The sequence below is a fragment of the Ursus americanus genome, chromosome 5 (genome assembly GCF_024610735.1).
Source record: "Ursus americanus isolate L20-20 chromosome 5, mUrsAme1.1.p, whole genome shotgun sequence".
In the NCBI taxonomy this organism is placed as follows: Eukaryota; Metazoa; Chordata; class Mammalia; order Carnivora; family Ursidae; genus Ursus; species Ursus americanus.
Window position 1 is genome coordinate 61,006,902 of NC_142131.1, and position 17,229 is coordinate 61,024,130.

General features: G+C 35.5%; 1 protein-coding gene across 2 annotated transcripts in view; it reads right to left on the reverse strand.

The window, feature by feature from the left end:
* Nucleotides 1-8,373: 8,373 nt before the first annotated feature.
* The window catches only part of LYRM7 (LYR motif containing 7), a 39,771-nt gene continuing 30,915 nt past the window's right edge, over nucleotides 8,374-17,229 (reverse strand). The window contains exons 7-8 of one of the 2 annotated variants that reach the window (XR_015724580.1): nucleotides 16,458-16,600; nucleotides 8,374-10,975 (exon numbers count right to left, since the gene is read on the reverse strand). Coding sequence is in view for 1 of the 2 variants with exons in the window: in XM_087862323.1 (XP_087718449.1) it covers nucleotides 16,530-16,600 (71 nt within the window). In the remaining variant the exon portion in view is untranslated. Of the gene's footprint in view, nucleotides 16,601-17,229 lie in introns of both variants that reach the window. The other variant, XM_087862323.1, reaches the window with a different exon arrangement.

Here is a 17,229-nt window from a genome sequence, read left to right on the forward strand (position 1 = left end):
CTCCACATCCTTGTCAGCTCTTGTTATTATATGTCATTTACGTTTTAGTCATTCTGGTAGGCTTGTAGTGATACTGCCTTCCACTTATATTTTCCATTTCCATGGTAAGTAATAAAGTCAAATACCTTTTCACAGATTCATTGACTAAAAAATCCCCTTTTGGAGATGTCTACTCAAGTCTTATGCCCATTTTTCTATGTTAGTCTTTAGTATACTGATCGGGAAGAATTCTTTACATATTTTGGATATGAATCAGCTACATGTATTGCAAGTATCTTCTTCCACTCTGTAGTCTGCCTGTTCATTTTCTTAACGTGTCTTTGGCAAAGAGGTTAAGTTTAATGTAGCCCAATTGATCATTTTTTTCCCCTTAAGGTTAATTATTTTTTGTCCAAATTTTTGCCTACCCCAAAGCCAAAAAGATATTTTCCTATTTTTCCTTTAAAAGCTTTGTTTTCTCTTTCATATTTAAATCTACATAACACTCGGAATGGATTTCCTAGCATGGTGTGAGATATGGTCCAATATCTTTTTTTTCATATTAATATCCTATTCACCCACTACCATTTATTGAAAAGAACATATTTTCTAAATCATGCTTTTGAGACAAGCCTATATGAGAGGGCACATTCGGCAAACATAGGTCTTTAAAAGCAGTACTGTATATAATCATGTGACTAATTTGGAATGCTCTAGACTGCCAATACAGATGTAAGAAAATTAATTTATCTTTAGACTAGAGTTGGCAAACTTTTTGTGTAAAGAAGGAGATAGTAGGGGCACCTGGCTGGCTTGGTCGTTTCAGCATCAACTCTTGATCTTGGGGTCATGAGTTCAAGCCTCACGTTCGGTGTAGAGCTTACTTAAGAAAAAAAAAAAGAATGAGATAGTAAATATTTTACGCTTTGTGGGTCATATAATTTCTGTCCTAACTACTCAGCCTTCCTACTGTGTACTACTATAGCAAAAAGGACAGCTATAGACAACATGTAAATAAATAGGCTTTGTGGGTCATATAGTTTGTCCTAACTACTCAGCCTTCCTACAGTGTGCTACTGAAGCAAAAAGAACAGCTATAGACAACATGTAAATAAATGGGCATGTAAATAAATAATATTCCAATCAAAATTTATTTACAAAACCAGGTAGAAGGCTGGATTTGGCCTCATGGCCACGGTTTGCCAACTCCTGCTCTAGATTGTCCAAAAATTACCAAATAATTATGTATTTCTCTATTTCCTTGTATCAGTGAAAACCAGCTATAGGAGTAGGCCTTTGGCAGACAGATGGTCTGATCCTACTTAGGAATTGTTCATAGGAGTTGATATCGATTCATCCAGTCTTAAGCTACCTTAGCTCTTTCATGACTATTTAAGGTAAGACTGAGTGAATCAATATCAACTTCTCCAGTGAATCATCCCCAGGCAGTCATTTGGTGAGAATTTTCAGAATGGTTTGGAAGGAAAGGATTACATGTGGTATAAAGTTCCCTGAGAGCAGAGAGAATGGAATTCTTGAGGATCTGATAGGATCATCCTCCCAAGTTAGGCCATTTCATTGGCAGCTTGAAAGCTCTGTGGGGACCTGAAGATCAGGGAAGTTTGCACCTAGTACTGGAAACACTGCCGTGTTCCCTGTTTTAGTGCAAATGAACTGTGCCCTCTACCTAAATTAAAGACTGTATCCTCACCCTGTGTCTATAGCCTGTTTCTGTCAATCACTTCAGAAACTCTTCTGATAGCTACACTCTGGGCTATAGAAAATAAACTTCATTGTAAGTGAATATCAGAAATTGGTTTAAGCCACACACCAATCACAAATCAAGAAAAAAAATTTTTAGTCCAAGTGGTTTAAACATTTATATTTTCCCCTTGTGAAAACATTCTTTTTTCACTTCTTGATATTTTATTACCAGGTTAATTAACACTGTCAGTTTTGTATGGGTCTAAATAGAGAAGTGAAGTTGTCAATGCATTTTGCTGAGGGATTTAAGCCTCAACCTTCCTCGTTTGTCAAATTTTCACTCATAATTTATATATTTTAATTAACTACTATATATATATATATATATATATATATATATATATATATATATATATATATATATATATTTTAAAGACTCCATTTATTTATTTGACAGAGAGAGAGTCAGCCAGTGAGAGAGGGAACACAAGGGGGGGAGTGGGAGAGGAAGAAGCTGGCTTCCAGAAGAGGAACCTGATGCAGGGCTCAATCCCAGGGATCCGGGATCACGCCCTGAGCCGAAGGCAGACGCTTAACGACTGAGCCACCCAGGTGCCCCTAACCACTATAATTTTTTAAATGACAGTTGAAAGCATTATTTAAGAATGAAAAATGAATCAAATTTTACCTAGGTAGCTACTTAATCAAATCACAGGATTTTAGAGATAACAGCAGTGGACAAGTTAGTTGCCACAGAGCATTGTCCTAAATGTTTTCTGGAAGCTTCTCTCCCCACTAGGTTCCTCACCTAGACACAGTTGTTTCAGTCAGAAGTTGTTCCCTTCATATGGCCAGTAGGCACTGTTCTCAGATAATCTGGAACTGAGACCAAGGGATTTTAGCCTGGGTGTGGCTGCTGTCTTGAATATAGGAAATGAAAACTCAAGAGTTGCTGTTTATGTTATTTTCCTCATGTGAACTGAAAATCAGAGTGAGCTGCACTGCAGCAATAGTGAAGAATGAAGCAAATGCAGAGGTTGGGGTGAAGGGTGTCCCTAGATAGCCTATAGCACTCCAGTCTGTTACTGAAGCTCAGCTTCAACCCTGCCTCTGTGAGATGCACATTTATTCTTTAAACCAATTCCCTCCTCTTTCTCTTTCTCTCTCTCAAGATAGGTAAAGAGAGTTTCTGTTAGTCACAACTAAAATATTTCTAACTAATACATCATCTAGTCCACACTTTTCATTGTCTAGGAAAAGAAATACAAGCCCAGGGATGATAAATGATTTGCTCAAAGACCTCATTTTTCAGTGACAGAGCTGTGACCAGAACCCAGTCTCCTCCCTTTTTGCCAGGTTTTTCTCCAGGTAATGCTAGGTAGACATTTATTGGATGGATGAATGAATGAGTGACCCCATGAATGAAATCACCTTGAATCTCAGCTTGTAATTAGTTTTTTCTAATGGGTTTGCTCTCTTCTTTTGGTCTGAATAGGGGACAAACTGTCTCTGGGATACTTAATTCCCAGAAGGGAAAGTGCTCAGCTTTAGAGTTGTGCTTCTCCTGCTCAAACAGTTTGAGCTAATTATGGAAAGGCCTTATTTGGTACAGCAGTTTTGTGCACTGCCCAGATGTCCCCTTCAGAAGGAGGCATTCATTTCCCTAGCTCCTGGAAGTGCTGGCTGCTGAAGGTTCACAACTATTGCTCTTTCTAGTTGTACCACTGAAGGGAATTGTCTCACTGAGGCTATATGCCTCTTCCCTGCGGTCTGCCTGTCCTCAATGACTGCCGATGCCAAGAAACAAAAGTCTGGTCCCCTTGCCTCAGCTCAGCTCAGCACAGTTCTGAAGGCCATTTCATCTGCAAGCTTCCTTTGCAGCTGTGTGGCAGTTCAAAAATTCCCTTACTCCCTCACAGGGATTGTTCCTGAGCATCCTCCTTAGTTTAAATCTCCTGCATGCACAAAGTCTGTTTCTCTGGGAGTCTTATCTAAGACAGTAGAACTTTCACTCTGTTACCAGAGTAAAAGATAAGAGGAGCAAAAAAGCTACATAAAGCAGTTTGTATCAGAAAGCTTAAGATTCCCCAATGTTCTCCTGTCTCACAAATGAAACTCCATTTCTTTCATTCTAATTGATATTTTAAAATTGTGTTAGCTGTGAGTAATTTTATAACTGTTTATTTCTTTAAGAGATTAAAAGTACATCATCTTGTATATTTATTGTATTTTATCAACCACTTCCTAATAAACTTTTATATTCTTAAAACTGTTTAATTTCTCTATAGCAGTAATTACACTACAACTGCCTCCTTCTTTGCTGGTCTTCCCTGCTAGATTGCCTTGTCTTTGAGTCTCTAGCACCTATCTTCGGACTGCCCCTAAGCAATTCAGTTAATTTTGGTTGAATAAATAAAAACACTGTATTCAGTTGAAATTTGGAAAAAAAATTATAGCAGGAAAAAAAATTCTTAAACTGAAGGCCTGAATCACATTTCATTAAATAAGATTTTTTTTTAAATTAAAAAAAATTTTTTTGGGCTGCCTGGGTGGCTCAGCCGTTAAGCGTCTGCTGAAAGTTCGGGTCATGATCCCAGGGTCCTGGGATCAAGCCCCGCATTGAGCTCCATGCTCGGCGGAAAGCTTGCTTCTCCCTCTCACACTCCCCTTGCTTGTGTTCCCTCTCTCGCTCTCTGTCAAGTAAAAAATAAAATCTTAAAAAAAAAATAATTAAAAACATTTATTTTATTTATTTTAAAGATTTTATTCATTTATACGAGAGAGCAAGAGAGAGAATGTTGGTGGGGGGCGGTGGTAGAGAGAGAGGGAGAAGCAGACTCCCCACTGAGCAGGGAACTGAGACACAGGGCTTCATCCCAGGAACCTGGGATCATGACGTGAGCCAAAGGCAGACGCTTAACCTTAACCCACTGAGCCACCCAGGCACCCCTGAATAAGTTTTCTTATACTCAGAAGCCTTGAGATATTAACAGTGGATTGTCAAAGACATTTTAGAAACTTGTTTGTTTCTAAAAGAATCAGTATCTGGAACTGAGTTTGGCAACATGTGAACCAAGCTAATGTAGAACCATTCCCGCAACAAAATGCTGAATGAGATTCAACTTGAGTTTCCTCCAACTTTTATTTTGAAAATTTCAAAGCTAAAGAAAACTTCAAAGTCTGTAAATGAACAAAAAAACTTACCTTTTTTTTCTTCCTTTCTTTGAGTGTCTTCATGAACTCATGGGTTATTTTTTTATTTAATGTATTAGTCCATGATAGTCTAATTATTATTTTTGATCCATATATTGTCCCAAATTTGACTGAAGAGTTCTTTTCAATCTGGCTTCTGTGTCCTTTTAACATCACGACATTAGTCTTTTAGTACTTCTTTGCATTCTGGTTCATATCATATGGCTGAGCTCACAAGAAAAGAAAGGAAATTCATATTTGCTAGAAAGAAAAGATAACTGAAAGCCAAACCAGAGTGTAATTGTAAGCTGACAGTGAAGTAACCCAGGAGGCTGTGAGGGGACCTGGACCTGGACCTTAATAGCTAGGGGCTTAGATTTCAGTTCCCGCATAAGATCTCTGTATAAAGCAAGTCCCCTTCAAAGAGCTGCAAGTACCATGAAAGGGGACTGAAAAACTGTTCATAAGGCCAGAGAGAGAGCAAAGATCCAGGGACTCTGGGTGGAGGGAAAAAGACATTGGTGAGAGAAGAAAATCACTATGCCATGCAGTGGTTCAGTATCAATTTTACATTACCTGAGTTGTATGGACGTCTCCAAGGTACACTTGACATACCTGGCAAAAGCATGCAAAAATCTCTTTGGAGGGACACCCCCATGATCTACAATTTCACATCAGATCTTCGGAGAAATAACAATTGCCATTTAAGATATACATATAATCAAAAAATTAAAAGACACATGAATAAAGACTGTTATGAACACAGGAGTATTGAAAATCTAGACAGTTGATAAAATAGAATATTCTGAGGGAGACTATTAGTACCTTTTTTTTTTTTTTTTTAAGAGAGAGTACACGTGAGAAGGGGGGGAAGGGACAGGCTCTACGCCCAGCATGGAGCCCAACATGGGCCTCGATCCAATGACCCTGAGATCATGACCTGAGCCAAAATCAAGAATGAACACAATGAGAGACACCTAAGAGAAGCTCCACTAGGAAAAAAGCGTAGAGAATGTTCGTGAGATATTGAAAATAGAGTGGATGAGAAATTTCCATAATTGAAGCATGGTGTGAATTTTCAGAAAAATGAAATACACCAAGTTTGAGTAGGATAAACAAAAATAAAATCCCTACGTAGAATACCAAAGAAAACACAAAACTCTTACAAGCAATCATAAACAAAGGGCAAATAAAGTAAAAGGGACTGGAATTAAACTGCTAAAAACATGCCAGCAGTAAAAGGAGGTTAAAAGATAATGTTACAGTATCTGTGATGTGCTAAGGGCAAAAAAGTCAACATAGAACTCTGTACCTAACTAAACTACTATTCAAAAGAAAGGGTGAAAATAAGTATTTTCAGACACAATGATTGAAAGAAATATTAAGAATGTATAGAACGGTCAACTGCTACTATTTTTCAGTTCTTCGACCAATATTACACTTAAAAAGAAAATCACTATGGCTTTGTAGTATTTTTTAACAGCTTTATTGTACTATAGTTTATATACAAGTTAAGTATACATATTTAAAGTGTACGCATGCATTTTGTACATTTTTTGACATGTGCATACACCCATGAAACCATTACCACAATCAAGGTATAATGAACATACACATTATCCTCCAAAATTTCCTCATGCACCTTTTTAACCCCACCCCCCACCCCTTCCCATGCCCTCATCCCCTGGCAACTACTGATCTGCTTTTTATCACTATGAATTAGTTTGCAGTTTCTAGAATTTTATATAAACAGAATCATAGAATATGTACTTGTTTTTATCTGGTTTCTTTCACTCAGGATAAAGTATTTGGAGATTCATCTATGTTGTTGCAGGTAGCAATAGTTTATTTCTTTTTATTCCAGATAAGTATTCCTTTGTATGGATATGATAAAATTTGTTTATTCATTCATCTGCCAATGGACATCTGGGTTGTTTCCAAATAAAGTTGCTACAGTCTTTTTTATTGCGATATAATTGACATATAACATTATATTAGTTTCACCTGTACAATGTAATGATTCAGTATCTGTATGTATTATGAAATAATGGCAAAAATAACAAGTAAAATAAGTCTCGTTAAAATTCATTGCCACACATAGTTGCAATATCTTTCCTTGTGATGAGAACTTTTAAAATTTACTTAGCATTTTTCAAATATACAATATTATTAACTACTGTCACCATGCTGTACATTACATCCCCATGATTTATTTTTTTACAACTGGAAGTTTGTACGTTTTGACCACCTTTGATCACCCTTTTTGCCCACACCTAACTCCTTGTCTCTGGAAGCTACCAATCTGTTCTCCATACCTATGAGTTTAGCCTTTTTGTTTTCAGGGTCCACAAATAAGTGAGATGATACAATATTTGTCTTTCTCTGTTGGACTTATTCCACTTAGCATAATGTCCTCAAGGTCCATCCATGTTGTTGCAAATGGGAAGATTGTATTTTTTTTTAGAGCTGAATAATATTCCTATATATATATTATATATACATACCACATTTCCTTTATCCATTCATCCATTGATGGACACTTAGGTTACTTCCATGTCTTGGCTACTGTAAATATGCTGCAGTGAACATGGGGATGCATGTATCTTTTCCAGTTAGTGTTTTCATTACCTTGGATAAGAAGCGGAAGTGCTGGATCAAATGGTTGATTTGGAATTTTTTGAGAAACTTCTATACTGCTTTTCCATCGTGCCTGCACCAGTTTGCATTCTGCTAACAATGTACAAAGATTCCCTTTTTGTCCACATTCACATCAAAACTTATCTCTTGTCTTTTTGATAAGTCATTCTAACAGATGTGAGATGATGTCTCATTGTGGTTTTGATTTGCATTTTGCCGATGAATAGTGATGCTGAGCATCTTTTCATGTAGTTGTTGTCCATTTGTATGTCTTCTTTGGAAAAATGTCTATTCAGATCTTCTGCGCATTTATTAAACTGGATTGTTTGTCTTTTGCTATTGAGTTGTATAAGTTCTTTACACATTTTGGATGTTAGCCTCTTATCAGATATGATCTGCAAATATTTTCTCCAATTCCATAGGCTGCCTTTTCCATCTGGTTGATGGTTTCCTCTGCTGTGCAATATAAATAAGTCTTTGCATGGATAAGTGCTTTCATTTCTCTTAAATACCAAGGAGTGGAAAGTTTTGGATTATATGGGGAGTATACGTTTAACTTCTTAATAGTTTCTCAAATTTGTTCTGCCATTTTGCATTGCATTCAGCAATGTCTGGGAATTTCAGTTCCTTTAGATCCTTGCCAACCCTTGGTATGGTCACTCATTCTAATTTCAGATCCCAGAAAAGGTTATGTAGCAGTATCCAATTGTGATTTTAGTTTCCAAAGACTAATGATATTGAACATCTTTTTATGTGCTTATTTTCCACTTTCATATCTTTTTGATGATTTGATAATGATCATTTTTTCAAATATTTTTGTTTTAAAAATTAGGTTGTTCCCTTATATATTTGGGATACAAGTTCTTTTTTTTTTTTTTTAAAGATTTGATTTATTTATTTGACAGAGAGTGAGAGAGAGAACAGAAGCATGGCTGGAGAGGGAGAAGCAGGCTTCCCACTGAGCAGGCAGCCTGACAACGCAGCTAGAACCCAGGACCCTGGGACCAGGACCATGATCTGAGCTGAAAGCAGATGCCTAACGACTGAGCCACCCAGGCGCCCCTGGATACAAGCTCTTTATCGGTTTATTATTTGTGAATATTTTCTTCCAGTCTGTGGCTTGTCTTTTCATTCTCTTTACAGTTACCTTTTACACAGCAAAGGTTTTTATTTTGATAAAAGTCCAGTTTATTAAATTTTTCTTTAATATATGGTGCATCTTGTGTCATATCTAAGAAATCCATGCCTAACCCAAAGTCACAAAGATTCTCTCCTGTTATTTCAAGAAGTTTTACAGTTTTAGGTTTTACATATACTATGATCGATTTTGAATTCATTTTATGTATACAGTTTGAGGTACGGATTAAAGTTCCATTTTTTGCATATGGTTATCTAATTTTACTCTTTTGTCATAGCTGATTTAGCTGTTTACGGGCCTTTATTATTCCTCATAAATTTCTGAGTAAATTTTAGTAGTTCCTGAAAAAACCCTACTGCAATTTTAACTGTGATTACAAAGAATTTAAATGTCAATTTGGGTAGAATCAACATGAGCATAAGTTTCCCCAATTGTATCACTGAAATTCTCTTGCCAGTCATCAAAACCACCTCCCTGTGTCTAAATCCTACTGGAATTTTAATTGCGATTACCCTGCAACACTTCCTCTCCAATGAAACACTTTTTTCACTTGGTTTCCAGGACTCTACCCCAGGGGTCAACAAAGTTTTTCTATATGGGGACCAGATAGTAATTTTAGAGTCTGTGGGTCAGTTTCTGTTGCAGTTACTCAACTATGCCATTATGGTATGAAAGCAGCTATAGAAAATATATAAATGTGGTAGTATTTCAATAAAATTTTATTTACAAAAAAAGGCAGTGGGTCAGATTTAGTCTGTGAGCCACAGTCTGCCAACCTCTGTTCTACATTCTTTTTTTCATTCCACCTTACTAGAAACTTCTCTGTCTCTTGTGCTTATTGTTCCTTATTTCTTTAACCTCTTAACATTGGAGTAATCTATGACTCAACTTTCCTTCTTTAGGTATAATCAATGTCTTGGTGATTTCATCCAATATTATGATTTTAAGTAGTTTATCTATATTAATGGCTGCCAAATATGTAAGTCCAGCCCAGACAACTTCCGGAGCTCCAGCTATTACATTTGATGTCTTATTAATATCTCCACTTGGATATCTAATAGGCATTTCAATCAATACACGTCCAAAACTAAACTCCTGATCTTTGTTCACAAACCTAGTCTGTTTTCACCATAATAATTGATGGCAACAATGTATTTCCAGTTGCTCAGGCCAAAACCCTTGGGAATCATCCCTGACTTCTTTCTTTTTGTCTTACTTCACATTTAACCCATCAGGAAAACCATGAGTTCTATCAAAATATATCCAGAATCTGGCCACTTCTTATTACCATCATTGCTGCCACTCTGGTCTAAGCCATTATCACCTCTTACCTAGATTTATACAATGATTTCTAATTGATATCCATGCATTCAACCTTGCCCCAGAGTCTATTCTCAGCACAATAGCCAAAGTGATCTCTTTAAAACTTAAAATCAGATCATATCAACTTCTCTTTTCAAAACCATCTAATGGCTCTGTATTTTATTAAGAGAGAAAACCATAGTCCTTGTAATTGCCCACATACACTGGCATCCACTCCCCACCTCCTTCTACCACCATATGATTTCTGTGCTTTCATCTACCACTCACTCCGTTAACCACTTTGCTCCCTTCAAAGACAGCAGGCATGAACAAGTCTTAGGAACACTGCACTAGCAGTTTGCTGTTCGGAAAGCTCTCCCCTTACATACATACATGGCTAGATCCCTCACATCCTCATCTTTGCTCAACTATCACTTGTCTTGACTCAACTATCACTTCATGAGAACTTCCCTGATCACATTTAAAATTGCAACACCCTACTTTTCCTGGCTTCCCTATCTCCCTTTTCTGCCCTTCCTTCTAATTTACTTGTTAATTTTGTCTATCCATCATCTCCAGAAGTAAGTTTCCCCGGGGCAGTGAATTAGTGAGAGTCCTAATAGGAACAGATGGTACACTTAAAATATGGCAGTTTGAGAATGATTTACTTGTAAAGGGACCATTTACAAAACTATGAGTGTAGGAGAACCTACAAGGAACAGTAGCAGATGAGCTGTTGCAACTCCAGGCCTGAAGAGGAAAGGGAAGCTCTTACTCAAACCAGGAGAGAACTGTATAGACTCACCTTGAGAGAAGCTTTGAGGGATAGTGCAGCCTGAGGCAACCTCTCAGGGACAGTCAGAAAGATAAATACCTGCCTTCACTCTCCTCCCTCCTTCTCATCTCCCCATTAGCTGAACCAACTAAAAGTCAGAAGATAACAGAGGCCACTTGAGCTGGTTCATACAGGTCAGTCCTCCCAGAGAAGGTTGCGAGCAGGGTCAAAAACGGCTGACAATGGATCTAAAATGACAAACAAGACAAGGCAGGAGTTTTTGTTACTTGGGTTTATGTCTGTATCATACTCACAATAGGTTTACAATAAAAGAGTGTCTAGGTCTCTCTGTTCAAATAAAAGGGAATGATTGATTATGGCAATTGTTACTGAGAAAATGAATAAAATGAGGACTAAAAATTGACCTTTGGACTTCCAAGTGGAGGTCACCAGTAACTGGGACAACAAGGGTTTGACAGGAGTGGCAGAGATTAAATCTTGATTGGGGTCTTTGTAAGACAGTTGGGAAGGAAGTGGAGACAGCAAGCACAGAAGCCTCTTAGTAAAAAGTGCAGAAAAATGGTGTTGAAGTGCAAGAGCAGAGGTGGGTTCAATAAAGCTTTTTTTTCAGATGCGAAATATTTCAGAATGTTGAATGCTGTTAAAAACAATCCAGTGGGAGCGGAAAAAAAAAAGATTTGGTGGAGGAGAGGGGTAATTGTAGAGACAAAGTCCTTAAATGATTCCAATATACAGTAAGTAACTTGGGATATGATCATAGTTGTTTTACATGTAATCAGGAAAAGGATGGGCAATCCAATAAATGATGCTGAGGCAAACTTTTCCCATAAAAAAGAATAAAATTAAACCCCTCCCTCATATTATAAACAAAAATAAATTCTAGATGGCATAAAGGACCAAACATAAAAAGCAAAACTTAAATGTTAAAAGGGAAATGTATTAGAACACCTCTGACTATGGAGTAGAAAAGAATTACTTAAAAAGGTACAAAAGCAAAAGAAAAGATACTTAAAAATGGATACACTAAAATAAACTCCCATACTACAGGTTTACATAAACAGTGTTAAAAGACAAGTCACATTATGGAAGAAGACATTTATATCACAGATAACAAACACAAGATTAGTACCCATATATATAAAGAGGGATCAATAAGAAAAAGCCAGATAATCCAAGAGAAAAAAGTGAACAAAGGAGATGAACACACATTCATAAAGGAAAACTGTAATGACCAATGAACACAAGATGATCTACTTCACCTGTAATCCAGAAATGCAAATTAGAATGTGATACCGTTTCATATCCATCAATTTGAAAAAAAATGAGAGATGTCATATATAACAATAACAGTGAAGATATGGAGAAAAGGGACCTCTCACAGAGTGTTGACTAGAATATAAACTGGTACAAATACTTTAAAGAACAATTTAAAGATTATTGGAAGGATTGGATATGTACGTACCCCATGACTCAACAGTTCTGCTTCCTCATATAAATTCAGATAAACTTTCGGCACAAGAATCCATGTGTTGGAGTTTTTGGTAAATTTGTTTGCAATATCAAAAAACAAGACAATACTATTGTTCATCAAGAGACATGGATAAACTATTTCATTCTTACAATGGAATAAGACATAAAAGACCCAGTTATTTATCTAACAAAATAGATCAATCTCATATAAAAAATTTTAAAAACATAGATCTTTAAGACCTAAGTATGATGAAAATAAGTTACAGAACACATGGAGCATAACACCATTTATTTTCATTTTAAAACCTCAAAACAACACTATATATTGTTTTGAATACACATAAAAAGTATAAAAACAAGTATGGAATGATATCCACCACTTGTAAAACAGTAATTATACCTGAAAAGAGAAAGGAGAATGAAAAGGAAGTGGGACTTTAGCTTTATAAGATTTTGTGACTTATAAGGAAGGACATCTTTAAACAAATATGGCAAAATGTAACCTCTGTCAAATGTGGGAATGAGGTTCTTGAGTGTCTGATACACTAGAAGCTAATATTTTTACTATTTCATAACTAAGTTTTAAATAAATCACTAATTGCTTAAGTATTGTCCTTTAAAAATTATGCATTTTTCTACTCATTGTAAAAAATATTTAAACATGCAGGAATTACCTTAATAAAAATCTCCAATTTACCATTCCTTTCACCAAAACTCATTTTCCTACCTAACTACAATTGACCCTTGAACAACATGGGGGTTAGGGGCACTGAACTCCCACATGGTTGAAAATTGACATATAACTTTTAATTGGTCCAAAATCTAACTTCTAAAACCTACATGTTGGCCTTACTGATAACATAAATGATTAACACGTATTTTGTATGTTATGTGTATTATATACTATATTCTTATAAAGAAGTTAGAGAAAAGAAAATATTAGGAAAATCATAAAGAAAGTACATTTACAGTACTGTACTCTGCCAAAACAAAAAGGTCCATATAAGTAGACCCATGCAGTTCAAGCCCTTGTTGTTCAAAGGTTCAACTGTACTAACATTAAGCACGTGTATTTTTTTAAATATGAAGATTTCTATTCATTTGTGTGTGTGTGTATATATATATATATATATATGCACAAATGTGTGCAATAATACTTTTGTACATAAATGGATTCATAAAGAAGATATATTGTGACTTGCTTCTTTCACTTGATGGTATATATATTTTACATCAATCTTTTCAACACCTGCATAATATTCCAAAGCTACATTTCCTGTAATTGTTCCCCTAAATTTGGAAATTTAGACTTTCAATTTTTTTTAAACAATGCTACAGAAATTCTTATACATAAATCTGAGTGTTCATTTATTAGTATTCTTGTGTGTTACAGAGATAAAGACAGAGAAATAGATTTATTTTATTATTTTTTAAGATTTTTATTTATTTATTTGACAGAGAGAGTGAGCACAAACAAGGGGAATGGCAGGCAGAATGAGAGGGAGAAGCAGGATCCCTCCTGAGCAGGGAGCCCGATGTGGGGCTCAATCAGGACCTGAGCCGAATGCAGACACTTAACCAACTGAGCCACACAGGGGCCCCAATATGTTTATTTAAATTTTGATGTCAATTTTCCTTTCAAAAAGGCCCTATCACTTACATCCCTTCCAGAAATATTTCAGCTTGCCCATTTCCTCACGCCCATGCTACCTTTACAAATAATGGATATGATCAGTTTCTTTAACTGATCACTAGAGAGGCTTAATATTTCTTCTTTTGTGAACTTTTTATTTATATCATTTGTCCACTTTTCACTGAGTTATCTTTTACTGACTGAGTCATAGGAGTACTTATATCTTTTAATCATTTATGTTAGCGGCAAATATTTTCTCTGAACTTTTTTTATAGTAGCTTTCACAGAGTACAGAAGTTATATATTTTTACGTAGATGTATCTTCAGTCTTTTGGGATTTTGATAAATAACATTTAAATTCTTCATGTCAATAATTTTCAATTGTCCCATCTGGGAACATAATACATCTTTCATTTTTAAGTTACATGTTTTTTAAAAAAATCTATTACTATTTCATAGTTTTGTCTGCTAATATAAACAGGATCTTTTTTCTTAGATATATATATATAAAATACATGTATCTTGAAGAAAATCTCAAACCCACTGGCTTTAATAAAATATGCATGTGAATTATTAATCTCTATTGCTCCTAATGGTTACGTTTATAAAAAAAAAAGAAGAAATCTGTTGAGATAGTTAAATTAATGTGAATGAAGAATGGAACACAGGAATTAAGATTAAAGAAAAAAAGCTAAGGGCGCCTGGGTGGCGCAGTCGTTAAGCGACTGCCTTCGGCTCACGGCGTGATCCCAGTGTTCTGGGATAGAGCCCCACATCAGGCTCCTCTGCTAGGAGCCTGCGTCTTCCTCTCCCACTCCCCCTGCTTGTGTTCCCTCTCTCGCTGGCTGTCTCTGTCAAATAAATGGATAAAATCTTTAAAAAAAATAATAAAGAAAAAAAGCTAGGGTGGAGCCTGGGTGGCTCACTCGTTAAGCACCTGCCTTCAGCTCAGGTCATGATCCCAGGGACCCGGGATCAAGTCCTACATTGGGCTCTGCTCAGTGGGGAGACTACTTCTCCCTCTCCCCTTGCTCCACCCCCTGCTCATGCTCTCTCTCTCTGTGTCAAATAAATAAATAAATAAATAAATAAATAAATAAATAAATAAATCTTAAAAAAAAAAGAGGAAAAAAAAGAAAAAAAAGCTAGGAACTGCTAAAAATGTTCAGTAATACTGAAATAATTAAAATATATTAAGTTAACCTAGGTCAGCCAACTTTCCTCCAAATATATAATATAGATACTTAATGAAACAATAGTAAGTCAGGGAATTTACCAGTGATTGCATTGTGACAACTTTCAGCACTCTTTTATAAGAGCAAATTTCAAATATGAAATAACAATTAGGTATAATTTCCACATAAATAAAAACTACACATGGGAGATGAAAAATTAACGTAGCAAATCTTTTGACATGTATAAACCATTTCACAGACTACTAAACACTCTCCTCACAAGTATTAGAAGGCATTAAGGATAGTTAATGGCTTAATGTTAAGTGTAATATGTCTGAGGAATTTAGAAAAATCTCTGATCTCCTAAAATTAAATTATCTTATTATTTTTAAATTAAATTATTTAAAAATACGACATTTCAAATCCAGTATAGATACACCCATGTTTTGCCAACAAACAAAGCTTGCATTAAGAATCCCATAAAAATTAAAAACTGTGTATCACCATTGAATGGGAGAATTGGTCAATGAACGGGAGAGAACACACTGTTCACTAAGAAAAGAGAATGGTAAAGACACACAGATAAAAGAGAAACAAAAAAATATTACATACAATTCTTTAGTTCCCACCATTAGATGGTAGAATAACACACTGTTTTGTGATACTACTAATCATGTCAAGGATGGATGGGACGTGTGGAAGAAGAAAAACCATTTAAGTTTTATTGATTAAAATGGAAAGAATGTAGCCACATATTACATTTTCACAATAAAGTCTAGCTGTGGCCTAAGTACACTATTTCTACTAAGGCTGTATTACATAGTTTGATTAAGGGTCACTATTTCCTAAAAAAAATTAGGATTTCTTTATTCCACAGTGATCCTAGGTGATTTTGATATTTTATTCATCTGTCTTCAGACGACTTATTAGAAAAATGTCTTTACGGAAACAGAGAGATAATCTATCTCTGAAAGGAAACTGAATCATTATTTGTTAGCTACAGAAATAATTTCAGTGTTTTAGGAAACAAAGGCCACCTTCTGTAGAGAGTTGGCACACATTGTGATTTTTTTGACCAATTTAATGTTTATGGAACTACACACAAAATTAATCTAATAATTTTAATCTCATAGCTTCATTTCACATGGGAGGAAAATCCACCAATTTGTCATATCACTGCATTCTTAGTTATGTTAAGACCAAAATACTCATCAAGGTCAAAGACAATTGAGTATGACATATACCTCCTGAGCATTTATTTTAGTTTGTAAAGTTTGAGTTTCAAAGCAAATGACATGTCTTATTTAATGCTGTCTATAAATATTTAACTATGTTCTACAGTTTTCAGCAATGTCCTTTTAATGTGAAATTTACTTATGAAGTGATACTTTCATTCATTCATTTTCAATAGGCTGGCTATGAACTACTTGCATTTTCAAAACTTTTGCCAGAGTTGTATATTTAGAATTAAAAAATAAAAGACTTGATTTTATCCTAGAAAACTCATTGCTTCTGAGTTGGTGCATCACAATACGGCACATTTTCTATAAGGAGCTCTTTCCTAGGGACCAATTCTGAAAGAAAAACAAAAAGAATAATTGATATCATTAAAATTAAAATAAAATGAACATAGAAACACTCATTACCCCCTAAAATTTCTAACAGTAAAATACTGAATTTTAAGGTAAATCTTCCAGAAATATTTTATTTCAGTCAACTTCAAAGGTGAAGTCCTTGATTTTAAATGGCAACTGTTAACAGGGTTCTCATTTCAGATTATATTAAGACATCTATGATCAATTTAACCCTTTATCATTTATTCATTAAATATAACTAATTACCTGAACAGAATTTGGCTAATGTACATTATCACCTATCTGATGACAGATTACTGATAATCAAAACAAACACCTTGAAAATTTGTTAAACTGCCTACTATATAAAAAGCAAGACCGTTTTCCTAACTTAAAGACTCTAAATAAGTTTTACAGAATAGTGGTTCTCAAATGGGGGTGTTTTGGGTTATCGCACCAAGTGAAGAATGCTGCTGGCATTTAGTGAGCAGGAGCCAGGGATGTATGAGGCAATCTGGTGCAGTAAAGAACTATGCTGTTCAAAATGCCAACAGTGCCCCACTGAGAAACCCAGTCAAACAACAACAACAAAAAATATGAGTCTTTGGTAAGACATCCTACTGGAGGTC